Genomic DNA, 26018 nt, shown 5'->3' with positions numbered 1-26018 from the left:
CAACTTCATCAAAATTTGTTTGTCTTAAGTTTGTCACTTTCACTGTACAGTGGTACCTTGGTTTGCAAACATTTTGGATTACAACCACGTCAAACCTGGAAGTGTGTGTCCCTTTTTTTGGATTACAACCCTCTTTTTTTGGATTAAAACCCTGATATTTTTTTTAGGCCCCATTGGCGAAAGCGCGCCTTGGGTTACAACCTGTTTTGGTTTACAACTGGACCTCCAGAACGGATTATGCTTGTAAACCAAGGTACCGCTGTACACAATGCTCAGTGCAGACAACCTCTCTTGAGACATTGTGGCGCTTAATTCATTTTTTATTCATTTGAGTCTTGAAAAACTCCTCTCTCCTGAGCAGTTGGTGACCATAAAGCTAAGAAACAGCCACAACATTGCTTCCACATTAGGAAAGGCCATCTGAATTTTCCCCTTGTATATCATTTGATAAAGTTCTGTAGGAGACAGAGAGTGCCTTGCTGTGAGCCTATGGCTTTGTCTCACGTACAGGTGAAAGTGCAAAAGTTCATCAATAAGTTTCACGTCCATATCTTCTGAGTATGCTTCCATCATCAGTTCAACACCTTGCTGAATTTCTTGCTTAGATGCTATCGGAATAGCAAGAATGGAAAAACAATTGTGCAACATCACTGTACACAGCACTTCTTTTTCAATTGGCTTCACGTGCATCTAATATAGGAATAAAGGATTTTATCCTAAACTTATCTCTTGAAGAAAGTGCATCTAAGGCCCTAGGCTTCAGCCTACTTAAAGGTAAAGGTACCCCTGACCGTTAGGTTCAGTCGTGGCCGACTCTGGGGTTGTGGCGCTCATCTCGCTTTACAGGCCGAGGGAGCCGGCGTACAGCTTCCGGGTCATGCGGCCAGCATGACTAAGCCGCTTCTGGAGAACCAGAGCAGCACACGGAAACACAGTTTACCTTCCCGCCGGAGTGGTACCTATTTATCTACTTGCACTTTGACGTGCTTTCGAACTGCTAGGTTGGCAGGAGCAGGGACCGAGCAACGGGAGCTCACCCCGTTGCGGGGATTCAAACTGCCGACCTTCTGATCGGCAAGTCCCAGGCTCTGTGGTTTAACCCACAGCGCCACCCGTGTCCCTTCAGCCTACTTAGCCTATCCAGCAACTGCTTGCGGGTTTCCCTTTTGGGATACCCTGCAGGGACAGGATGCTGGACTAGAGGGGCCCGATCCACCAGGTTTGCCTTTTCTTTTTAAGGCTGCATACTCACAAGCAGAATAGCCTCCGCTATTCAGAAGGGGCGTGGGGTTCTCCTCTGCAGATCAGTCCTCTTCATGCTTTTCTGGGGTCAGCAAGGTCTCTGCCAAGTGGGAACGTTAACCCAGATGAAGAGCCTTAATCTGTCATAGCTAATAGCCACCCATGACTGTGAACCCTTTGCCTGAAGCTGATTTGCACTGAAAGCCATAACCGCATCTTAGGACAACGGATTCATTGAGTCCATTGTGCCTCGAATAATATTCCCTTTGTTTGCCCTGAGTCTACAGCCTGTCCGTTTCTTTGGATGACATTTAGCATTTAGAGAACGAAAGTATTTTAATATTTTGCTGGAAGCCGCCCAGAGTGGCTGGGGGAACCCAGCCAGATGGACAGGGTATAAATCATCATCATCATCATCATCATCATCATTATCATTATAGACTTTCCTCCACTGGAGCAACAAAGTGAGAGCATATCTGAGCTTGCACCAAGTGCTGTTCCCTGTTACTCAGAGCTTCCTGCTGTAAAGCCACAGAGTCTGGGTTCAAGACCGTACCTCTCTGCTTCATCCAGCATTTCTTATATTTTAAAAGTTGCCCCCCATCCCACAAATATGTTCCCAAGGAGGCCTACAATAAAAGATTTAATAAAACAGAATATTACAATAGTTTAAACCACAACAGACTGGAAACAGCTCCCTCCAAAATTGGATTCTGGCGAAAAACGGCCTTATAAAATACTATTTCACAATAGTACAACTACACGGACACCTTCTCAGCTTACAAGACTGTTGTTTCATGCAGAAGAATATTCCAAACTGGGGAGAAGGAGCAACTCGACAGCATTTTTCTGCAAGGGCAATTGCATTACAGGAAGCAGAGGCAAAGTTGCAATCCCTGCCTTCCTCTCCCCCCCCCCCAGGTGTGTGGCAGGTAAAACTCACCTGTTACGGCCCTTTCTATTTCTGTGCTAGGAGAAAGGACTGCACCACTAGCTCATGATCAGTGATGTGGGCTTTCTTGAAAACTCTGAATTGTATTCCCCCCATAAAATGTTCCTATGCAAATCACAAAAATTGTCTGGTGCCCTAGAGAGCGGCTTAATCTAGCGTTGTATTTAGTAAACAAAGCCAAAAAAAAAATGCTGAAACTGCCAAGTTTTTGCCTATTTGCAAGTGGCAGCTGTTTGTGGTTACCAGTGTACTTGCGAAACAGAAAACAAAGTGTTGGGAAATCTTCAACTCCTCATTGCTGTCCCAAATACAAGGAACTGCTAGGGGGGAGGACAGAGTAGCAAACCTGTTGTAATAAATAATCTATCATAAAAGATACTGCGTTACATTCTTCATTAAATTATCTTTCCGTTGATATATAATTTTATGGTATTGCTCCAAAAAAAGCGGTGTTATGAGCCATGATTGCCAAAACAAGATTACACCTGACTGGCTCTCTAAACTCTCCTTTTTCTGGTTATTTGGCTATAACATTTGATAGGATACAGATAACTGAACAAACTTTGTTGCATTACACTCTTCATTAAATTATCTTTCCACTGATATATCATTTGATGGTATTACTCCAAAAGAAAGTGGCGTTATGAGCCATCAAACGTCGGAAATACACTTTCTCCAAAAGGGTTTCCACAATTTTGGCGAACGAGTGTAGGTCTTAAAAGGACAGTGCTTTGGCCTTAAATGCAGTGCGTAGCAGAATTGTGGAACTCCCTGCTGCAGCTTTGAAAGAGGATGGGACAAATTCCTGGAGGAGGAGAGAGCTATGGCTGGCAACTAGCCAACATGCCTATGTTCTCTGCAGTCGCTTCTGAATATCAATTGCTGTGTTACGGTAAAATCTGGGTGCGAGGCTGCTCTGCCACCCAGCTCATCGGACTAAGTCCGCGGGTCCCTGCGGAGGAAAATGATCTCAGCCAGAGACAGGAGCAAGATGCAGAAGATCCAAGTTTATTGCGCAACAGGTTCAAGGCGAGATTGAACCCCGAGGAAGGGGTGACATGAACTTTTAAAACTTCCCTCCATGTCCCAGGATACAGTGCAAAATACATCACGGTTACATCATGAATACATTAAGGAGAGGTTGGGTTACACCGGATTAACATATGGAGGAGGGAGGGGGGAATATGCAGAGCTGGAGATATGCGCAGATAAGCACATCCTGAGTACCGGTGATGAGAAGACAATGGTCCATGTATGCATAGTCTGTCACCTGGCACTGCCCAGAGGAAAGGCTTGGCAGAGTGATTTGACGGGATTAGGGTCTTCCTGTGTGTACGTGACACCTCGCTTGAGGGATTATGGTGGACAGTGAAGGTGTCATGGAGTCCTAGGGAAATTAAGCAGATTGGCACCAAAAGCAAGAAAATTGGCGCTACGGTTGATTTTCTATGGATTTTTATAGTCCTCTGCAGGGGCGAGTGCATGGTTCTGATTGGGTAGAACATTCCCATTCAAGAGATACAAAACATTAGTACCCACGGTTTACCAATGGAAACAATGCAGCGAATGGGCGTAGGGAAGGGAGAAAGGCACTTTTATTTATGGGGCTTGGGGTTAAATGTGGTGCTGGTGTAACAGTGTGGGGGCTGAGGGGTCCATGTAGGGCCGGGTGCCCTTGAAGTCATCGTCTTGGACCCTCTGGTGACTGGCGGAAGGGGTGAAGAAGACATGCCCCCCCTTCCGTATCAGCTGGAAGCCACAGGAAGGGAGAGCGACTCCTGTGTTCAGGTCCTGCACTGGACTTTATCAACGACTTGGATGATGGACTCAAGGGCATCCTGATCAAATTTGCAGATGACACCAAACTGGGAGGGGTGGCTAACACCCCAGAGGACAGGATCACACTTCAAAATGACCTTGACAGATTAGAGAACTGGGCAAAAACAAACAAGATGAATTTTAACAGGGAGAAATGTAAAGTATTGCACTTGGGCAAAAAAAATGAGAGGCACACCTGGCTTGAGAGCAGTACATGTGAAAAGGATCTAGAAGTCTTGGTTGACCACAAACTTGGCATGAGCCAACAGTGTGACGCGGCAGCTAAAAAAGCCAATGCAATTCTGGGCTGCATCAATAGGAGTATAGCATCTAGATCAAGGGAAGTAATAGTGCCACTGTATTCTGCTCCGGTCAGACCTCACCTGGAGTACTGTGTCCAGTTCTGGGCACCACAGTTCAAGAAGGACACTGACAAACTGGAACGTGTCCAGAGGAGGGCAACCAAAATGGTCAAAGGCCTGGAAACGATGCCTTATGAGGAACGGCTAAGGGAGCTGGGCATGTTTAGCCTGGAGAAGAGGAGGTTAAGGGGTGATATGATAGCCATGTTCAAATATAGAAAAGGATGTCACATAGAGGAGGGAGAAAGGTTGTTTTCTGCTGCTCCAGAGAAGCGGACACGGAGCAATGGATCCAAACTACAAGAAAGAAGATTCCACCTAAACATTAGGAAGAACTTCCTGACAGTAAGAGCTGTTCGACAGTGGAATTTGCTGCCAAGGAGTGTGGTGGAGTCTCCTCCTTTGGAGATCTTTAAGCAGAGGCTTGACAACCATATGTCAGGAGTGCTCTGATGGTGTTTCCTGCTTGGCAGGGGGTTGGACTCGATGGCCCTTGTGGTCTCTTCCAACTCTATGATTCTATGATTCCATGGACTGATCCAGGAGGCTCTTATGTTCTTAAATCAGCCTTCACCAAACTGGTGCCTGCCATGTTTTGGACTACAAAACCCATCAGAGCCAGGGAGTTGGACTGCACTCGCTCAGGATGATGGGAATTGTAGTCCAAAACGCGGAGGACGCCGTTTGCATGTGCTTTGAAATCATACTTTAATTGAAAAAATTATTTGGCGGGGGGAAAGGGGGGGCAGGGAGGGGAAAAGCAACCCTCTGTAAGTTTACTTTTAACAGAACAATAACCAACATTGCAGTACAGTGGATGCTCGGGTTGCGAACATGATCTGTGTGGGAAGCATGTTCGAAACCCGCAGCGTTCGCAACCCGCAGTGCCACGTCTGCACACGTGCGGGTTGCGATTCGGCGCTTCTGCACAAGCGCCAAACCCAGAAGTAACCCGTTCCAGTACTTCCGGGTTCGGCACGGCGCGCAACCTGAAATGGCGCAACCCGAAGCGTCTGTAACCCGAGGTATGACTGTATATCCATCTTAGTTTACAAGACAGTATACGCCATCCAAATGTCTGAAAAGGTGTCCCAATGTAAACGGTGTTTATAGAAAGTGCGTTCCAGTGGAGCCAAGGCGTTAAGGTCTTTATGCTGCTGCGTAATAGATACAGTGGTACCTCGGGTTAAGTACATAATTCGTTCCGGAGGTCCGTTCTTAACCTGAAACTGTTCATAACCTGAAGCACCACTTTAGCTAATGGGGCCTCCTGCTGCCGCTGCGCCACCAGAGCATGATTTCTGTTCTCATCCTGAAGCAAAGTTCTTAACCCGAGGTACTATTTCTGGGTTAGCAGAGTCTGTAACCTGAAGCGTATGTAACTTGAAGCGTATGTAACCCGAGGTACCACTGTACTGGGTATTTTATCCTCCCAAGCTCGAAGTAGCGACCATAAGGGCTCGGGAAAATCCATTTTTGTCCTTCGCAGACGCCAGGATGGCAAATCCTGCCTGCGACGAAAGAACATGCTGTTGCTCTTATAATCCCGGGGGCCTTGTGTGCTCTCACTGCGGGCCAGGAAAGGCTCTGGCATCTTGGAAAAAGGAGGGTCAGAGACGTTCTTGAGCAGCTCAGCTTGGCCTAAGGTCTTTACCTCGCTTCCTGCAGCAAATACCAGCTCATCCTACTGGTCCCCAGAGCGTCTCCCCCATCAGACCCTCAAAGTTCGGAGCAGAACGGAGAAGTCTTTGACTCTGGCTGACTGACACTCTGGCCCCGAAGTCTCTCACGGTGGGGCCCCCCAAGAAGACCACTATAGACGGAGAAACCCCAGGAAGGTCCCGTGGGCGGTCAGGTCAAAGGATGCGTTGAAACGAGGGATGCGGAGATTCAGCTGGTCTCCAGGCTGCAGGTGGAAAACCCCTAAGAGGAGGAGGAAGAGAAGGGTCAGGCAGAGACACAGCGGGGCGGAAACCCCTTCCTCTCAACGGCCTCTCGTTCCCCTGGCAGCGGCCTCATCCTGCTGAATTTGACGCTAGCAAATTGTCTTGCAGGATTGGTAGGAATAGGGGCTTTGGAGTATTTCAATTTGAGTAATAATAATGATAATAACAATATTGATGATGATGATGATGATGATGATGATAATAATAATAATAATAATAATAATAATAATAATAATAATTTATTTGTACCCCGCCCATCTGGCAGGGTTTCCCCAGCCACTCTGGGCGGCTTCTAACAAAGATTAAAAATACATCAAAATGTCACACATTAAAAACTTCCCTAAACAAGGCTGCCTTCAGATGTCTTCTAAATGTTAGGTAGTTGTTTATCTCTTTGACATCTGACGGGAGGGCGTTCCACAGCGCAGGCGCCACCACCGAGAAGGCCCTCTGCCTGGTTCCCTGTAGCTTTGCTTCTCGCAGCGAGGGAACTGCCAGAAGGCCCTCGGAGCTGGACCTCAGTGTCCGGGCAGAACGATGGGGATGGAGACGCTCCTTCAGGTCTACTGGGCCGCTTAAGGGCTTTCAAGGTCAGCACCAACACTTTGAATTGTGCTCAGAAACGCACTGGGAGCCAATGTAGGTCTTTCAGGACTGGTGTTATATGGTCTCGGCAGCCGCTCCCAGTCCCCAGTCTAGCTGCCGCATTCTGGATTAGTTGTAGTTTCCGGGTCACCTTCAAAGGTAGCCCCACGTAGAGCGCATGGCAGTAGTCCAAGCGGGAGATAACCAGAGCATGCGCCACTCTGGCGAGGCAGTCCGCAGGCAGTAGGTGTTATTGAGCGTCATTAATTCCCGTGGAATATACAAAGGTTGGCCCTGCTCCCCACCCCATCCCCAGTCTGGCCTTTGACAGCTAACTTGCCGAGGTTCAACAGGTGAAGCTGCGGCCCAGCAAGAAGATGCCAGGTGGGGTTTCTGCCCAGGAGAGAGGGGGCAACTTGAAACCGTTCAACGCCAACACCCCATGTGTCCTCACCAAATCCCACTCTCCTTTGTTATAAGAACTCTAAGGTCTCAAATATAAATTAAATGTTCATAAATGTACGAGGCAAACACATACATAAGTATATAAACCATGTGTCTGAAACAGTATCAGAGAGCAATCCTGAAGCCATTTTGACTCTCCCAATGACCTCAAATATTCCTCTGCAGTAAGGGAGGCAAATGGGGAAAGCCTTCCCACTGTCTTTTTGGCTCACAAATCCTGTCTTAAGGGCATATTTGTGTAGGAACAGGGTGAGCCTGTGACCTGGATTCAGGAGCTAAAGTTTTAACCGTCACAAAAGAATGGCCAGGCTGCCCAGGTAAAGCAATCAGGGCCCATTATCAGGTACCCTGGCAGACAGGATTTCTGCTGAAGACCGCCTCCTTCTGTGATGCATATATGATGTTTTGTGGGGTGGTCTTGGGCTACAGGGTGGGCAATTTCTAGAGTCTATATAAGTGCTTGCACACCATTGTTCGGGGTCCCTGCTGCCTCCTGCGTGTGGTGAGTGGGGACCCCATTGCAACAGTTAAAAAAGATCAGGCTAACTAGCCGCTTTGCTTCCCAATATACCGTATTTTTCGCCCTATAGGACGCACTTTCCCCCCTCCAAAAATGAAGGGGAAATGTGTGTGCGTCCTATGGGGCGAATGCAGGCTTTCGCTGAAGCCTGGAGAGCGAGAGGGGTCGGTGCGCACCGACCCCTCTCGCTCTCCAAGCTTCAGGAAGCTCTGCACAACCCTTGGGAGACCGGCTCCGAGGGTTGTGCAGAGCTGCCTGCAGTCCCGGGCTCAGCGCAGCTTTGCGCGGCCACCGGGAGCCGGGCGCGAAGTCCCGCCCCTCTCCCGATGGCCGCGCAGAGCTGCCTGCAGTCCCGGGATCAGCGCACTTCTCCCCATAGCCAGCCCCACAAGCTCGGGGGACAGCGGGGAGGCAGAGTGCGCCTTCCCGCTGTTCTCCGACCTGGTTCTTCCAGCCCCGCACCTGGGGGGGAAATAATTTTTTTTTCTTTATTTCCCCCCAAAAAAACTAGGTGCGTCCTATGGGCCAGAGCGTTCTATGGGGCGCAAAATACGGTACTCTGGTTGGCCTCTGTTATTTCCTCCTACCTATAGGAGGGCTCCGAAATACCCCATAAATGAAAGGGAGCAGTTTCCCCCCTATAACAATGTTCTTGAGTACCATAAAGCCCTGTGGAATACACAAAGGTTGCCCCCCTGTCCCCAGTCTTTGACAGCTGACTGACTTGCCGAGGTTCAACAGGTGAAGCCCCAGAAAATGCCGGGGGGGGGATTTCTGCCCAGGAGAGAGGTGGCAACCCAAGACCATTTGACGCCAACACCCCAACCCAAATCCCGCTCCCCTTTCAAGGGAACCCAGGAGTCCTGGAGAGCAGCTCTCCCTCCCGCCAGCCAGGTCTGATTCTCCTCTCACCTCCACTATAACAGCTGTTGAAGGCCTTTTCTGGGCTTGGAGGCATGCTCTGGACGCAGCGGAACAGGATTTGGCCGGGCTTCCCGGGAGCTTTCCGCCACAGCACCTGCCCCATAGTAAAGGTGGAGTCATGGAACAGCACCTAGGGGGAAGAAAAGGGGGGGGGGTCGGTTTCGCTGGCCCAGCGGCGAAGAAAGGCAAAAGGCAGCGGGGTGTAATCCGGACACTTCCTGAAGGGTGCTCAACATCGCTCTCCCCACACACAAATATTTCCCGCAGCGTCTGTGTGGTGCTGTGGGCCAAATTTCTTCCCAACACACATATATTTACTAATAAAGCTGTGTTCGGTGGATGAAAGGACATATGATTTTTGACACGATTGAGAATCGCATAGCCAGCGAAGGAGAACTTTAAAGTGTTCAGAAGGCAGAAAATACGAAAACAATGAGAAGAGGCAAGACTGAAGATTTGGAGATATGCTTCAGAGGTCCAGACTATCAGGAGCCCAGAAAAATTAATAATTACAATTTGGTCTTTTTAAATTTTAGTTTCTTGTTTTTCATTGGATTGTGATGTGGATATGTTGAATGGCTGTTTTTACTGGAAAATCAATAAAAATGATTTTTTTAAAAAACGTCTTCCCAACACATGTGTACAATTTTTATCCAATTTTCAGAAGGACAGAAGGGCATTACGATATACAGTGTCGAAAGCCTTCGTCAGGTCAATTAACGCCATACACAGGGGTTAGAATCATAGAATCCTAGAGTTGGAAGAGACCCCAAGGGCCATCGAGTCCAACCCCCTGCCAAGCAGGAAACACCATCAGAGCACTCCTGACATATGGTTGTCAAGCCTCTGCTTAAAGACCTCCAAAGTAGGAGACTCCACCACACTCCTTGGCAGCAAATTCCACTGTCAAACAGCTCTTACTGTCAGGAAGTTCTTCCTAATGTTTAGGTGGAATCTTCTTTCTTGTAGTTTGGATCCATTGCTCCGTGTCCGCTTCTCTGGAGCAGCAGAAAACAACCTTTCTCCCTCCTCTATGTGACATCCTTTTATATATTTGAACATGGCTATCATATCACCCCTTAACCTCCTCTTCTCCAGGCTAAACATGCCCAGCTCCCTTAGCCATTCCTCATAAGGCATCGTTTCCAGGCCTTGGACCATTTTGGTTGCCCTCCTCTGGACACATTCCAGAGTTTTTGCTCTCTGCATTTTTCTTGAAGCTGTCGAGTGGTGAAAATCATGTCATTGTGAAAACCGTGTTTATGGAAGACAATCTTACTCGGCTACGAGTGATCGCCAAAGAAGAAGAAGAAGACAAATTTTATCGATGTCCTTATTGATTTCATTTATAGAACACCTTTATCTTCCAAGGTGGGGTACCTGTTTCTCCTCCCACCCCCCAGTTCCCCCCCCCCCACAACAACCTTGCGAGGAAGGTTGGGCTAACACAGTGCTTTCCAAATCTGTGTGTCGCACCACGCGATTGTGTCAGCTGCGGGGTGTGGACCTGTCGCACCAACTTTCCTTGCATTCCTCCCGGGGCTGGAAAGTCTAACCCAGGGGTCTGCAACCTTTAAGACAAAAAGAGCCACTTGGACCCGTTTCCGAAGAAAAAAAAACTGGGAGCCGCAAAACTCGTCATTATAAAAATAACTTTTTTGTCACTTTTTATTATTATTTCTTTGTTTGACCCCTCAGAATTACTCCTCCTCATAGAAATAAACGTTAAATTAACAAGTTACCTTTTTGTGTGTGTGTGTGTGTTCTTCACTCCCCTTCAAAACAGTGACCAGCGTACATGCCCCCTTTCAATGCAGTGACCAGCGTACATGCCCCTTACAATGTAGCGGGCGGGCGAGAAGGTGACGTCGGGACGGTGCGTGACTAACGCACGCACCGCCCCCATGCGACGTCACAGCCAGTACAGCGCCCGCCACAGTGGGGAGTGTCGGGGCGCACAATGCGCCTCCTCCCCTTGCTAGTATCCGCCCCGGAGCCGTGGCAAAGGTGTAAAAGAGCCACATGCGGCTCCGGAGCCGCGGGTTGCAGACCCCTGGTCTAACCTCTGGTTTGCTAGTGAAACTGAATTACTATGTTGCAAAATGATGCATGTGTGCCACCAGCATGAAAAGTTTGGAAAGCTCTGGCAACAAAGGTCCGTATAGTTAAAGCTATGGTTTTCCCAGTAGAGATGTACGAAAGTGAGAGCTGGACCATAAAGAAGACTGATTGCCGAAGAATGGATGCTTTTGAATTCTGGTGCTGGAGGAGACTCTTGAGAGTCCCATGGACTGCAAGAAGATCCAACCTCTCCATTCTGAAGGAAATCAGCCCTGAGTGCTCCCTGGAAGGACAGATCCTGAAGCTGAGGCTCCAAGACTTTGGCCACCTCATGAGAAGAGACAACTCCCTGGAAAAGACCCTGGTGTTGGGGAAGATGGAGGGCACAAGGAGAAGGGGACGACAGAGGACGAGATGGTTGGATAGTGTTCTCGAAGCTGCCAGCATGAGTCTGACCAAACTGCGGGAGGCAGTGGAAGACAGGAGGGCCTGGCGTGCTCTGGTCCAGGGGGTCACGAAGAGTTGGACACAACTAAACGACTCAAGAACAACAAAGAATTGGCAACTGGCCCAAGACCACCCAGGAAGCTTCATGGCTGCGCAGCGATCCGAACCCTGCTCCTGGTCTAAACTGACTGGATGGCAGCGACTCTCCAGGGTGGCAGCTCAGTCAGTAGATAGCTCAGTCCTTAGAGTTTGAGACTCTGAATCTCAAGGTCGTGGGTTTGAATCCCACATTGGGCAAAATATTCCTGCAAGGCAGGGGGTTGGACTGGATGACCCTCGTGGTCCTTTCCAATGTTGCAAGTCTACGATTCTATGAAATGCCACCGGGGCCTGAAATGATGGTTCGGTCACTGAGCTACGTACCACAGCCCAGTAGAAGAGGGTGCATTTGTGTGCTGTGAAGAGGCCTCCTCCTTCCCAGCCCTACCTAATCCAGGTGGCCCCCACCACTGGCAAACTAGGGTCAGGATCCTGCCCTGCCCTCTTACCTGGCTGTAAACGAAGTAAAGCCCCATGTGCCTCACCACCACGTCCCGTCCGCTGAGCTCCAGGGCTCGGCCTTGCTGGAGGAAAGGCTCCCACCATATTTCTGTGGCAAATCCATCTTCTAAAATGCGGGCGACAGGAAAAAGATTATTACACTGCCGTCCCATTTAAAACTCACCCGTGGCAGTCCACCCCCCCCCCCCAATGAGTTGCCAACCATTTGTTTTCCTTTACGCACGACTCCTGGGTCGCTTCCCAAGCCAGGCAGACATTCAAAGGGTAAAGCTGTCCCCATAAACTAAATCTTTGAGTTAACACAAGCGCGCCACCCCTTCTTTTCCAAGTGGGGCATTACCCCTGTCTGGTCATTCCCTTGCCCCATCCTCTGAAATTAGGTGGTGGGGGGAATGGGGCTGGTTTTTATAGCCCATCTCTCCATCAAGGAGATCCCCTGTTTGTTGTCAAGCAGAGAAGAATAGCTGGAGGCAGGAACTAGTAAAATATGAGGCATATTTTTGTTTTCTGTTGCAACAGACTCCCCCCCCCCCTCTTTGCAAGGAGGTGAGGACCCAGAATGTTATGTACTGAAGTTCTCACCCTGGGCCAGCAGGGTGTAGATAGTTATGCAAATGAAGGATCGAAAGTGACGTTCAGTGATTGGATAGTTTGTATGCAAATGAAGGATCGAAAGTGACGTTCAGTGATTGGATAGTTTTAGAAAGTTGCTACAGTTACGTTGTTCTGTTCTGGCCTTTGAATAAACAAGAGCTTCTTTGAAGAATCGCTGTGTCGTCTGATATGTTCGCCCCCAAAACGTAACACAGAGCAAAAGCTGTGTAACCACCTTTAAAAGCTTCAGAAATTGCCCCAACCCCTTAGCCAAAGATCACAGAAAAAGCATCATTATGTCACAGAAAAGAAACGGTCTACAACAATAAATTTGAGAGATACTTGATCATGAGTGCCGATTGCTTTATCCTGGCCATTCTTTTGAAAAGGTAAATAAGTATTTCTCGACAGACCTACCCCATTCATCTATTTACACAGGATTTGAAGGGTTTTGCAAGTGAAAAGGACTATTGGGAAAGCTTCCCCCTCCACACAAAATACCGTATTTTTCGCTCCATAAGATACACTTTTTTCTTCCTAAAAAGTAAGGGGAAATGTCTGTACGTCTTATGGAGCAAATGTGTGGTCCCTGGAGCCGAATTGCCCAGGGGCGAAAAGCAGATCATGGTGTTTGTTATTTTTAGAAAGAGGGAAGGGGGTGTTGAAAGGAAGCCGCTGATCGGCAAGTGATCGGGAGCGAGATAAGGGACGCTAGCAATAAAGGAGGCTGCCTGGGAGGGGGAGGTAAAGACAGCGAACTTGCAAGGAGAGGAGACAGGAAGACTAAAGCAAGAAGGGGAGAAATGGGAAGAAAAGGAGGAGCAAAAAACTGCTCCAGCTAAGGAACAGACACTAAGGCAAACAAGAGGGGAGTGTTGAAAGGAAGCCGCTGATCAGTAAGATATTTAACAATACTTTCCACCATGTTACGCTAACTCGCCTGTAATTTGCCCCTCGATCTTTTTTTAGGGAAGCTTTTAATATCTGAAGGACTATTGTATTTTAATATTTTGTTGGAAACTTCCCGGAGTGGCTGGGGAAACCCAGCCAGATGGGCAGGGTATAAATAAATTATCTATTATTATTATTATTATTATTATTATTATTATTATTATTTGGTGTTATATTAGCTACTTCCAGCTAATATAATCTGCAGGCTAATCTGAGGGAAAAGTTACATATTTTTTGTTAGAAGATCAGCAATTTCATGTTTGAGGTCTTTTGAGCGTTACTGCCACCCAAACCCAATGATTTGACAGTTTTTATTTTGTCTGTTCCACCAGGAACTTCATCTCTTGCCACCACGATCTTTTGCAGTGCCTCTGTGCAGTATTTATACGGGACCATCCATACATTATTCAGATTTATTAATTGTTCTGTGATGCCACGTGAATGCCATTTAGAGAGCAACTCTTGCGCGAGGCTCAAACAAAAATGGCACGAAAAGTTAAAGGAATTTCAGCATGTGTTGGTCGTAAATGAAGCAGCCAGTCCACCCCAAATCTTTTGCAGGCTCAAAGAGTCTTGGAATCGGAACAGCGCGCAAGCACAAAACGATCACGAATGCAACAAATAAGAAACCTGGAAGGAGAATTGCAGCAGCTGAGCCAGGAAATAATTATAAACAACGGATCAGTGTGTTTTTGAACTGCAAGACTAAAGGGTGATGGCGATAGAGAATGCATTTTCGGGGGATTTTAAAAGTTAAGGATGGCGGATTTCTGCAGTCTCGTGTCGTTAAAAGAAAACGCGAGAGGAAGGAATTAGAGAGGACTGCACAGTTTTATACTGTGATAAGATTTTTAAATTCTAGATATATAATAAATGTTCATAAATGTACCAACCAAGCATGTACATAGCACAGGAAGACCAACCTGAAACCATTTTTGACTCCCAAACTGACCAAATGTTTTCTCTGCAAGGTCAAACTGGAAAAGCCTCCCCATTGCCTTTTCCTTCACAAATCCTGTCTTAAGGGTATGTCTGTCTGTGTTTGAATAGGGTGAGCCTGTGACCTGGCTCAGGAACTAAGTATTTATCATTACAAAAGACTGGCCAGGCTCCCCAGGGTATCCAATCAAGTGAACATTAATAGGTAATCTGTCAGACGAGATAACGCACTCAGATTTCTGCTGTAGACCGCCTCTTCTGTGATGTACGTATGATGTATGGAGGGGTGGTCTGGAGCTACAGGGCGGGCAATTTAAAATGTCTATATAAGGCCTTGCGAATCATTGTTCGAGGTCCTCCTCCTTTCCTGCGTGTGAGGGGAGCACCCTGTTGCAACAGATCAATAAAGATCAGGCTTACGAGCTGCTTTGCTTCTCAATATTCTCTGGTTGGCCTCTGTTATTTTCTCCTACCAATAGGGAACCCACGTAAGGACTCTGTATGGGCTCTTGGGTACCCCATAAGGGAAGAAGGGCAGACTGATTTTGTTTACAACAATACACAGAACAACCAGAAGACACACATTCCACAAAAATCTTAACAACAGTCAGAAGATTGAATGACAAAGCCACACAGATCCATGGAAGAGAGAGACCAAAACTCACCACTGTTGGAATGTCGGAGGGGAGCCAAATGCAGGACGGACTGCTTTCCTGGCAGATAATAATAATAATAATAATAATAATAATAATAATAATAATAATAAACATTTTTACTATTTATATGCCGCCCATCTGACTGGATTTCCCCAGCCATTCCAGGCAGCTTCCAGCAAACTTTAAAAACACAATAAAGCATCAAAAATTAAAACCTTCTCTGTACAAGGCTGCCTTCAAATGTCTACAGAAGGTCTGTTTATTTATCTCCTTGACATCTGACAGGAGGGCGCCACCACCGAGAAGGCCCTCTGCCTGGTTCCCCGTAACTTCACTTCCCGCAGGGAGGGAACTGCCAGAAGGCCCTCGGAGCTGGACCTCAGTGTCCGGGCAGAACGATGGAGGCGGAGACCCTCTTTCAGGTATACAGGGCAAAATGTACACACCGCTTGATTGTAAGGGAAAATAACCACATAAGTTGAAGCGGTTTACGAAAAGATTGCAAGCGTGCTTTAAAGGACACAGAAGTCATAATGCTAAAACAGATTAAAATCACCTCCACCTTCTAAGCATCTGGGAAAGCTTATCTAGATGATGAATGTTTTTAGCTAGCACAGAACAGAGCGCTTGATGTCAAGTGGCAGGGAGTTCCAAAGTGCGAACGCTGCCATGCTATCGCAGCTGGGGCCAAAAATACACCAAATTTGGCATCGGGTGGAAATCTCTGCACAACATCCAGGGCCCTGTAGCCGGGGAGGCCCTCTCTCTGCTCAGCCAGAGGGAGCTCTGGATTATTTAAATACAATATCACTTTCACTTCCCCTCCAACTTCACTTGTGCTTCCTCTCCAGCCTTCCTTTCCTCGCTCTGTGGGGCTGAAAACAAGAAACAGGAAGGGGGAGACCCTGCTTGGCCACCTGTCTAGCCAGCTGTGACCCTCACTGTGTTGTTGCGCACAGGTGTCTGTAAAGCTGGGAGAGTGCGCCCGAATATAGAATAAATATTCATCAAATATAGAGTAAATATTCATAAATGCACACATATCTAAATATACGAACCATGTGTCTGAAAGAGTAAAAGGTAAAGGTACCCCTGCCCGTACGGGCCAGTCGTGACCGACTCTGGGGTTGCGTGCTCATCTCGCTTCAGAGGCCGGGAGCCAGCGCTGTTTGCAGACACTTCCGGGTCACGTGGCCAGCGTGACGACACGGAAACGCCGTTTACCTTCCCGCTATAAAGCGGTACCTATTTATCTACTTGCAGTTAGGGGTGCTTTCGAACTGCTAGGTGGGCAGGAGCTGGGACCGAACGACGGGAGCTCACCCCGTCGCGGGGATTCGAACCGCTGACCATACAACCGGCAATTCCTAGGCACTGAGGTTTTACCCACAGCGCCACCCGCGTCCCTTGTCTGAAAGAGTACAGGAGAGCAATCCTGAAGCCATTTGGACTCTCCCAAATTGAACTCAAATATTCCTCTGCGGTAAGGGAGGCAAATGGGGAAAGCCTTCCCATTGCCTTTTTACTTGCAAATCCTGTCTGAAGGACGCATTTGTGTATGAATAGGGTGAGCCTGTGACCTGGACTCAGGAACCAAAGTATTAACAGTCACAAAACAACGGCCAAATCTCACAATGGCCTACTTACTGCGGGGACGTGGGGAGTCCTGGGGGGTTTTCCCAGTATCCCTTCTCCTCCTCCTCCTCCTTTCCAGATGTGTGGGAGACCTCTCCGGAAGATCTCCAGGACTCTGAAACCAAACCGGAAAGGAATGGCGTTAACTTGGGTGTTTGGCTTAAAAAGAGTGCTGTTTTGCCTTCAACCATCCTGTCAGTTCCCACGGCCGTGTCCTTTTCGGTGTGGTTGTGTTCATGGAATCATAGAATCATAGAGTTGGAAGAGACCCCAAGGGCCATCGAGTCCAACCCCCTGCCAAGCAGGAAACACCATCAGAGCACTCCTGACATATGGTTGTCAAGCCTCTGCTTAAAGACCTCCAAAGTAGGAGACTCCACCACACTCCTTGGCAGCAAATTCCACTGTCAAACAGCTCTTACTGTCAGGAAGTTCTTCCTAATGTTTAGGTGGAATCTTCTTTCTTGTAGTTTGAATCCATTGCTCCGTGTCCGCTTCTCTGGAGCAGCAGAAAACAACCTTTCTCCCTCCTCTATGTGACATCCTTTTATATATTTGAACATGGCTATCATATCACCCCCTAACCTCCTCTTCTCCGGGCTAAACATGCCCAGCTCCCTTAGCCGTTCCTCATAAGGCATCGTTTCCAGGCCTTTGACCATTTTGGTTGCCCTCCTCTGGACCCGTTCCAGTTGGTCAGTGTCCTTCTTGAACTGTGGTGCCCAGAACTGGACACAGTACTCCAGGTGAGGTCTGACCAGAGCAGAATACAGTGGCACTATTACTTCCCTTGATCTAGATGCTATGCTCCTATTGATGCAGCCCAGAATTGCATTGGCTTTTTTAGCTGCCGTTCAGGTGAGGAGCAAGTGCAAAGAGGGGAGTAGCAATGTGTACCACCCACCGAAATGTCACCACACTAAGGACCTCTAGGTCTGACATGACATCGCCAGGTTCACCTGGCTGCCTCCAGGGGGCAGGCTTCAGTCTCCAGGTGTGTGGTGGTAATAATAATAATAATAATAATAATAATAATAATAATAATAATCAGAGACATCACCTTGCCAACAAAGGTCTGTACAGTGGTACCTCGTGTTACATATGCTTCAGGTTACATACGCTTCAAGTTACAGACTCCACTAACCCAGAAATAATAGGTTAAGAACTTTGCTTCAGGATGAGAACAGAAATCGTGCTCCGGCGACATGGCGGCAGCAGGAGGCCCCATTAGTTAAAGTGGTGCTTCAGGTTAAGAACCGTTTCAGGTTAAGAACTGACCTCCGGAACGAATTAAGTACGTAACCAGAAGTACCACTGTATAGTTGAAGCTCTGGTTTCCCCAGTAGTGATGTATGGAAGTGAGAGCTGGACTATAAAGAAGGCTGATCGCCGAAGAATGGATGCTTTTGAATTCAGTGCTGGAGGAGACTCTTGAGAGTCTCATGGACTGCAAGAAGATCCAACCTCTCCATTCTGAAGGAAATCAGCCCTGAGTGCTCACTGGAAGGACAGATCCTGAAGCTGAGGCTCCAAGACTTTGGCCACCTCATGAGAAGAGAAGCCTCCCTGGAAAAGACCCTGATGTTGGGAAAGATGGAGGGCCCAAGGAGAAGGGGGCGACAGAGGACGAGATGGTGGGACAGTGTTCTCGAAGCTACAGCATGAGTTCTCGAAGCTACAGCATGAGCGGGAGGCAGTAGAAGACAGGAGGGCCTGGCGTGCTCTGGTCCAGGGGGTCACAAAGAGTCGGACACGACTAAACGACTAAACAACAACAACAACATGCACACATCTTGCAAGTTTCAGCCAGGAATGAAATTATACTACAGTCATACCTCATGTTACCTCCGCTTCATGTTATGTTCCGGGTTTTGCTGCTTGCGCATGTGCAGACGCGCAAAATGACGTCATGCGCATGCGCAGAAGAGGCGTATCACAACCAGCGCGTGCACAGACGTGCCGCTGCGGGTTGTGTTCTTTTCATGTTGAGAACAGGCCTCCAGAATGGATCCCGTTTGCAACCAGAGGTACCACTATACAGTGGTACCTCGGTTTACAAACTTAATCTGTTCTGGAAGTCCGTTCTCAAACCGAAACCGTTTTTAAACCGAGGCGCGCTTTCCCTAATGAGGCCTCCAGCCGCCGGTGCCCTTCCGTCGTTCGGTTTCCATTCTTAGACCGAGGTAAAGTTCACAAGCCGGGACACTACTTCCGGTTTTGCAGAGTTTGTAAACCAAATAGTGCGTAAACAGGACTGTTCTTAAACCGAGGCACCACTGTACAGGCATTCTGGGCAGGTCTGCCCTCCTTCCCAATTAACCTCCATCTCCAGGACCTGCCCTATTGATCAGTTTGGGGCCCTGAAATCTCAGGGTCTGGAATGCTCCATCCTGACTTGTTGGCCTTTTTTGGCAGTCCATCCGTTCCCCCTCACAAAAATAAAATAAAATATCCAGGCGCGAGAAGGCAAACCCTTTCTAATTTTAAAACAGGCCTTAAAAACTGGCTTTAAAAAAACCAAACCGTAGCCTTTGGGAGCTAATTAAGTTTTGCAAAGTGCTTGTTGTCTTTCCCCCAGCTGGATTGTGTGTTTTCTTCTGTAGTATGCCAGTTTTTAAGGGACGCGGGTGGTGCTGTGGGTAAAACCTCAGTGCCTAGGACTTGCCGATCGTATGGTCAGCGGTTCGAATCCCCGCGGCGGGGTGAGCTCCCATCTTTCGGTCCCAGCTCCTGCCCACCTAGCAGTTTGAAAGCACATCAAAGTGCAAGTAGATAAATAGGTACCGCTTTATAGCAGGAAGGTAAACGGCATTTCCGTGTGCTGCGCTGGTGCTGGCTCGCCAGAGCAGCTTCGTCACGCTGGCCACGTGACCCGGAAGTGTCTTCGGATGGCGCCGGCTCACGGCCTCTAGAGCGAGATGAGCACACAACCCTAGAGTCGGACACGACTGGCCCATACGGGCAGGGGTACCTTTACCTTTTTATGCCAGTTTTTATAAAGACACTCTGCGGGGGTCCTCTCCCAATTAACCTCCGTCTCCAGAGGCTGCCCCCCCATGACATCACCAGGGGCAGTTTAGGAACCTGACGTCTCAAGGTCTTGCGACGCTCCTGAACTGGCAACCCTACTCCACACACACGACAAACAGCCCCAACCCCTCCCCTCCACAAAAGCGCCAACATTACTGTTTCCACATCGGCGGTGACTGTGGATGTGTAACATATTGTTTTTTTCATAAAGGGTTTTCCCGCATGAAGAGGAAATCCGGATGATGGTAAATAAAAAGCACAGGCTGGCATCTTGAGAGCAACAAAGGCAAAACGAAAGAAAAACTCTGTGCATGAGCAACACTGATCCCACAATAAGCCTCTGTCTGTCTGCGCCCTTTCTTTCTTCCTTCCCCACAGCAGCAAAAACAAGGCTTTTAAAAGCACATTTTAAAAAGCGGCCGCCATGTTTCGAAGAGCAAAAAAGAGGACATATTTGCCAACTTCTATTTTTAACTATGGATCGCAACGGCGGCGAAAGAGGACATTTGGCAATCCTAAGTCTGCAGACTCGCTTGAGAGAAGGGTTGCCAGCTTTCTGCCTCGCTTCACCGGCTATGCTCCTGTGCTTTTAGCAGCACAGTTCTCTGACATGCAAAAGAAATGAGCTTGTGTAATTTTCCCAGGCGTGAAGATGATGGAAAGGCAGGTGAATCGGCTTAATTTCTGCATGTCGGGGTTTGGATAAGAGCGCAGCAGCAGGACCAGTCGGGGGAAGTTGGCAACCGGCTTTAGAGGAGGCACACCTAACTAAGAGCAGTTTCCTGGTCTCAGGATGGAGGGAGAGGCAACCGGGGACTTGTAGCCTTCAGGTTACGGGAACACCTGCTTCCGTCTTCACACAGACAATGTTTTCTCTCTCTGTGTGTGTTTATTCCCCCTTTTTCCAGCAAACTACGGAACAGGAAGTTCAAAGGGAAAGGAGGTAAGATGCGATAAGGGATGGGGTGAGAAGGCAGGCCTTCCCCATCTGTACTTTCTGCAACAATATGCATGCTCTCTGAAATTCGGGCCTCTCCAAATTTTGCAGAGCTGTTTGGAATCTTTGCAAAAATGCACCTATTGGGGTAAAGGGTGCATAAAAACAGGTATAATTTGGTGAGAATCCCATGCAAAAATGCATGGAAGAATATTGGGAGAAATTTACACCCCTTTGTCCTGACTTCTCTTGGCACTTGAGGCGTATATTTTTACGACCCACCTTATTTTTGCAATTATTTAAACTGTTTCTAATGTTGTGAGCTGCCCTGGGACCTTAAGGCGAAGGGCAGCTGGTTAATAATAAGAATAAATGATAGGAATAACGATAATAATAACAACAGCATAGTTGTAATTCTTGATGAATCTCCACGAGGACTAAAATAAGTTGTAGACGGATGTGGGAATGGAACTTAAGACTTAAAACGTGAAAAACTGAGAAACAGAATGGATAAAATTCCTCATCTCTGCTCCCCCCAGAGGAGAATCTAGTGGGGTGGGGAGGTGACTGGAAGACCGGATTCCTGGGTCCTCTCTGCAAGTTTGCAGTCGGTGTCAGTCACGGAGTCCAAGCCCCAAACCCAATCTTGAAATATGTGACAGAACAACAACAGTGCCCTCGAGCATGTGCAGAGGGCATTCTCCTCACCCACGCACACATATTAGGAGGCAGGCCACCTACAGCTTGTGAGGAAAGCAGCTTGGAAGAAAGAACTGAAGGCCTCACTCTGCACATGCTCAGAGGGATCTTTCCCTCTTTTATTTACTTCTGACAGCAAGAGCTGTTCCTATAATTGACATATTCCTGGAGGATTATGCTATCTTCTCTCTCCCTTTCCCCAGAATCAGGCATGTCCAAAGTCCGTTTCGGGGGCTTAAATCGGCCTGCCGGTTGATTTAATCCGGCCATTGCAGCAGTTTGTTTCCTGGGTTAAAATCCTAAAAAAAAATTAAACAACTTTGGGGCAAAATCCTAAAAAACCTCAAGAACAGCTTCAATCCTAAAAAAAAGCTTAACAGCTTTGGTCGGCCCTCACAGCCCTTCACTTCATCAAATCTGGCCCTCTTTGAAAAAAGTTTGGACACCACAGCGCAGTTTCTGGGAATCTCTGCCTTCATTTCTGCCCAGATTGGATTTGCGCCCAGTTGGGATTTGAGGAAAACCCCAACAGAATAAAATGTAAGCTTTTGCTGGGAAAAAGAAAGAAATCTGGTTTGCAGGGGGGGGGGGGAGGGAACAGGAGGGAAAGGAATGTTTTGGGGAAGGTTTTTAAAACCCCAATTCAATAAATCCACGCCATTTTGCAGGGTTGGGTTGGAAAGTTGGTTCTTCGAAGCCGGGGAACTCCGAAGTTCCCAAAATTTCACAAGGCCATTGTAACACAGAGCTTTTCCATTCTCTCTTTTATTATATCCAAATGTTATTAAATTTAAAACACTCATTTTAACATCCTGATAATATCGACGACTTCCCTTCTTCTCTTTCCGTGGTTCGTTTTGCATATCATAAAGCCCTGCATATTTTACAAAAACTAAACCATTCAGTATTCCATTATTAGAACCACCTAAACTTATTTACACAGTTGGATTTATCTTAATGCTGGCAACGTTTTCCGGTGTACACAATTCCCCCCCATATATTCAATAAACATTTGCCAAGTTCTTTCATTCTCCTTCCTCCTGCCCTCAAGCAGAAATCCCTCTTGCTCTCATCCTGTTAAGATGCTCTGCCTTAACAGATTCCTGCAGAAATCACCGAATTGTAGAATTGGAAGGGGACCATGTGGTCATCTAGACCAACCCGCTGCGAGGCAGGAATCTGCAGGAATCGAACCCACAACCTTGGCAACACGCTCGAAACAACAGAGCTCTCCAGAATTCAAAGATCACATCGCTTCTGGCCTTCCGTGGGCCTCGCCTCTCGCCCAGACATTTAGGTCAAAAACAAACAGACAAAACCAAACCATGGTGTGTGGAAGGCACTCTGCCCATGCTCAGAAGAACCCTTTGCTCCTTGGTGGTTCCCCACGCACTGAGAAGTTTGCTCCTCAAGCTGAAAATATGAACAGATCCTGGGGAGAGCTCGCTCGGTGGAGCACAGGACAGGTTGTGGGTTCGAATCCCGCATTGGGCAAAAAGATTCCTGCCTTGCAAGAGGGTTGGACTAGATGACTCCCTTCCATCAGAATCCATTTCCCCTCGTGGCCAGTACCCACCCACCACCTCCCTTCTTGCTGTGCCCCTTTCCGGCTCCCCCCTGTGCCCGTCTCGACTCCTGCTTACCTGACATGGCCTGGGGGCGTCCTGGCACCCCACCGTCCCATGAGTGGCGGATCGCACCTCCCCTCGCAGCTGTGACAGCTCTCCGCGCAGAGTTTCCAGGCGCCACTGGGTGCAGATCAAAGCGAGCAGACAGGCCAGGAAGCCCACCCCCAGGAAACACCCACCCACCCAGACCACGGCGGGCAGAGAGGGGTGCTGTTCAGAGGACCCTCGCTGTGACCTTGTCTTTGCCATATGGCGGGCCTGGAAATATAGCCGGACCGTCCCTGCTCTCCAAAAATGGCCTGGCAGGTCCAAAACTGGCAACCCCCTCGACTTCAGGCGCCCCAGAGCCGCAGGATTCCTGTGCCCAGATTCTCAGGGGCAGAAGCTAGGAAATCTGTGCCCTCTACTGCTCTTTTCCTTGGAAAACCTGGGCTGGCCTTTGGGGAAAAAAGCACACACAAAAACTACCCCCCTCTTAAGGAGACCCTTTTTGCCTGCCAGGGTCCCCTGGGCACGAAAACATCCCCATTGCATGCCCTCCAAACGCAATATACCCCCCTGGTCTGCCCTAGCTTCTTCGCCCCCAAAGGACACCTGCTGCCAGTTCAGCTGAAACTCAGCCTCTGCCCATCTGATACCCGAATTCTGGGCACCCTCAAAAGCCAGCCTTCCCTGTGCCCGGCGTCCACTGGGTGCTCAAGGCGACGGGGTGCCAATCCTCCACACCCACACCCAGTCTCCCTACCTCCGGCAGCGCTGGCATGCCTCTGGCTTTGGCCGTCTCTGCCTCTTGTTCCGCCGGGCGGGATCTGAAGCTGTGCCAAGAGCAGCCGAGAGGGTTGTGCAAGATTTTGAGGAAGCAGGCTCACAAACTGCTGCCTTCGGCGCCCAGCGTGGAGAGAGGCCAAGAGGCAGCTCTCTCTGGGTCGTCCGGCACCGAGATCTCAGAGTAGGGTAGCGTGTTGGCACTGCTTGGCACCCTCCCATGCCAGTTTCTCAAAGGGACTCCTTTTCTTTGCAAGGAGCCTCACGGCAAAACTGCTAGGTAGGCCACATTGGCACCATGCCTTTAAAGCGCTGTGGTGCCACCTGAAGCCGTCACGCAGTGGCGTAGCGTGGGTTGTCAGCACCCGGGGCAAGGCAAGTAATTTGTGCCCCTAACCCGTGGATTTGCGGCCCCTAACCCGTTGATTTGCGCCCCCTAACTGTTAGGTCGTGGGTTGACATAGCAGCCGGCACAGCGATTTCTTCAAGTAGCTCTTTATTCTGGTAAGCTGGAATAGAACTAACTCCGAAACAGCTCAGCCGGCCTGTATTTATAGGCAGCCGGCTGTCAACATTGTAACCACAACAGCCCAGAGTTCCCGCCTAAAATAACTGCCGCGGACCTGAGTGAAAACTATCTACAGACCTGAGTGAAAACTATATACAGTATCCCCCTGTTGGCCCAGGGTGAAACTACACTACATAACACCCCTCCCCACCGAGATAAGGCGTTAGTTACAATCGTAATGGTTTCCTTATATACAGCACTACGCGTAATGGTTCAATTAAGCACAAAAGCATATCGGTTACATTTCCCATACTTAGACCAACAGTGATACCTGTCCAACAACATAGTCCTTTAAATAAGTTGGGCGCTTGGAAACTCTGCCAGACCGCCGGGGACTGGTAGCCAAGTCCGGAGGGCCACACAGTTCTCGCTGAGGCTGTGGTGCGACCCTAGGTGGCGTTGGAACCAACTCCCCTGGATCCGCTGCTGTGGGTGGAGCCTCCGCAAGTGGAGTGGTCTGAGTCTGTTCTGAAACTGCTTGGTTCGGCTCCACGCTGGCAGTTTGCGAGGGAGGTGTAGGTGGGGCCTCGCCATCTGTACGTGTCTCTTCTGGAGCCGCAAGCGCAGTTGGGGGCACCTCGGTAGTGTCCAAGTCCCCAACCCTGCGCCTAAGCTGGTCGATGTGCCGTCGCCACAAGCGTCCGTCTTCGAGTGCCACCTGGTACGAGCGAGGTCCAGTGACTCCCACTACTGTGGCTGGCACCCAAGGGATGTCCCCCACATAGTTCCGGGCAAAGACCTGGTTTCCTGGGACAAATGACCGTGGTGCGTTGGCACAGCCTGGGGGTTCAGCCACGGCAAAGTCTGGGTGTAGCCGGTCGAGCGGTGACCTGAGGCGGCGGCCCATAAGCAGTTCAGCAGGACTCCTCCCTGTGGCCGCATGAGGGGTGATGTGTTGCACGAACAAGTATTCGGCGACCCGCTCATGCCAGTCTCCCCGGTCCAGGCGCGCCAGTGCCTCTTTTGTCGAGCGCACCATTCTTTCCGCTTGCCCGTTGCTGGATGGATGGATGAAAGGGTGCCGTTAGGGCATGGCGGATGCCCAGTCCCAAAAGATACCGCTCAAACGTGCCTGACGTGAACTGCGGTCCGTTGTCAGAGACAAGGACATCAGGACACCCATGCGTTGCAAACAGGCCTCGCAGCACCCGGATGACAGCTTCGGTAGTGGTGGAGGGCATCAGGGCGACCTCCAGCCATTTGGAATAGGCGTCCACCACTACCATAAAGGTCCGGCCGTGAAAGGGGCCAGCCAGATCGATGTGCACCCTCGACCAGGGTGTCTTTGGCGTCTCCCAGGTGTGTCCCTTAGCTGCCGGTGGTGCAGGCCTCGACTCCTGGCACGCTTGACAGGCGGACACCCAGGCAGTGATGGCATCGTCCATATTAGGCCACCAGACGTAACACCGAGCCAACGCCTTCATTTTGACAATTCCCGGGTGGCCAACGTGCAGAGCCTCCAGGACGCGCTGACGGAGTCCCTGGGGAATCACGACGCGGTCTCCCCACAGCAGGCAGCCGCGATGAGCTGAGAGTTCATGTTGCCTGGTTGCGAAGGGCTGGAACTCCGATGCAAAAGGCCCTTGTGGCCACCCCCTCCACACCCAGTTGAGCACCCGGCTGATGGTGCGATCCTGGGCAGATGCGGAGGCCACAGTGGCAGCCGATACAGGCGCTGCCGGAAGATCCTCAATCAGAAGGAGCGATGAAGCTGGAGCCGGGTCTTCCACAAA

General features: G+C 49.1%; 1 protein-coding gene across 2 annotated transcripts; it reads right to left on the bottom strand.

The window, feature by feature from the left end:
* Positions 1-3181: 3181 nt before the first annotated feature.
* TNFSF13 (TNF superfamily member 13) lies at positions 3182-24049 on the bottom strand. 2 transcript variants are annotated; one of them, XM_083472866.1, is made up of 7 exons: positions 22968-24049; positions 16671-16773; positions 15033-15080; positions 11871-11989; positions 8803-8944; positions 4910-6297; positions 3182-3995 (listed from the first exon to the last, which is right to left on the bottom strand). In XM_083472866.1, exons 1-6 carry the CDS (start codon positions 23199-23201, stop codon positions 6188-6190), a joined length of 756 nt encoding a protein of 251 aa, XP_083328992.1. In that variant the 5' UTR covers positions 23202-24049; the 3' UTR covers positions 3182-3995; positions 4910-6187. The 2 variants fall into 2 exon arrangements, with proteins under 2 accessions (XP_083328992.1, XP_083328993.1); XM_083472867.1 differs by having other exon boundaries at positions 23698-24049.
* Between the last annotated feature and the right edge of the window lie 1969 nt (positions 24050-26018).

This window comes from Podarcis liolepis, assembly GCF_965112155.1.
Source record: "Podarcis liolepis genome assembly, chromosome: 13".
Lineage (NCBI taxonomy): Eukaryota > Metazoa > Chordata > Lepidosauria > Squamata > Lacertidae > Podarcis > Podarcis liolepis.
The sequence above is the reverse complement of the archived record's forward strand: the minus strand, read 5'-3'. Positions and strand labels throughout refer to the sequence as shown.

Excerpts from the sequence above, each read along its gene's own strand:
- TNFSF13 (XM_083472866.1), bottom strand. The coding sequence starts at position 23,201 with ATGGCAAAGACAAGGTCACAGCGAGGGTCCTCTGAACAGCACCCCTCT. Across the intron at positions 16,774-22,967 it reads ACGCCCCCAGGCCATGTCAG|AGTCCTGGAGATCTTCCGGA; the intron begins GTAAGCAGGAGT and ends GTTTGGTTTCAG. Across the intron at positions 15,081-16,670 it reads GGACTCCCCACGTCCCCGCA|GAAAGCAGTCCGTCCTGCAT; the intron begins GTAAGTAGGCCA and ends ATTATCTGCCAG.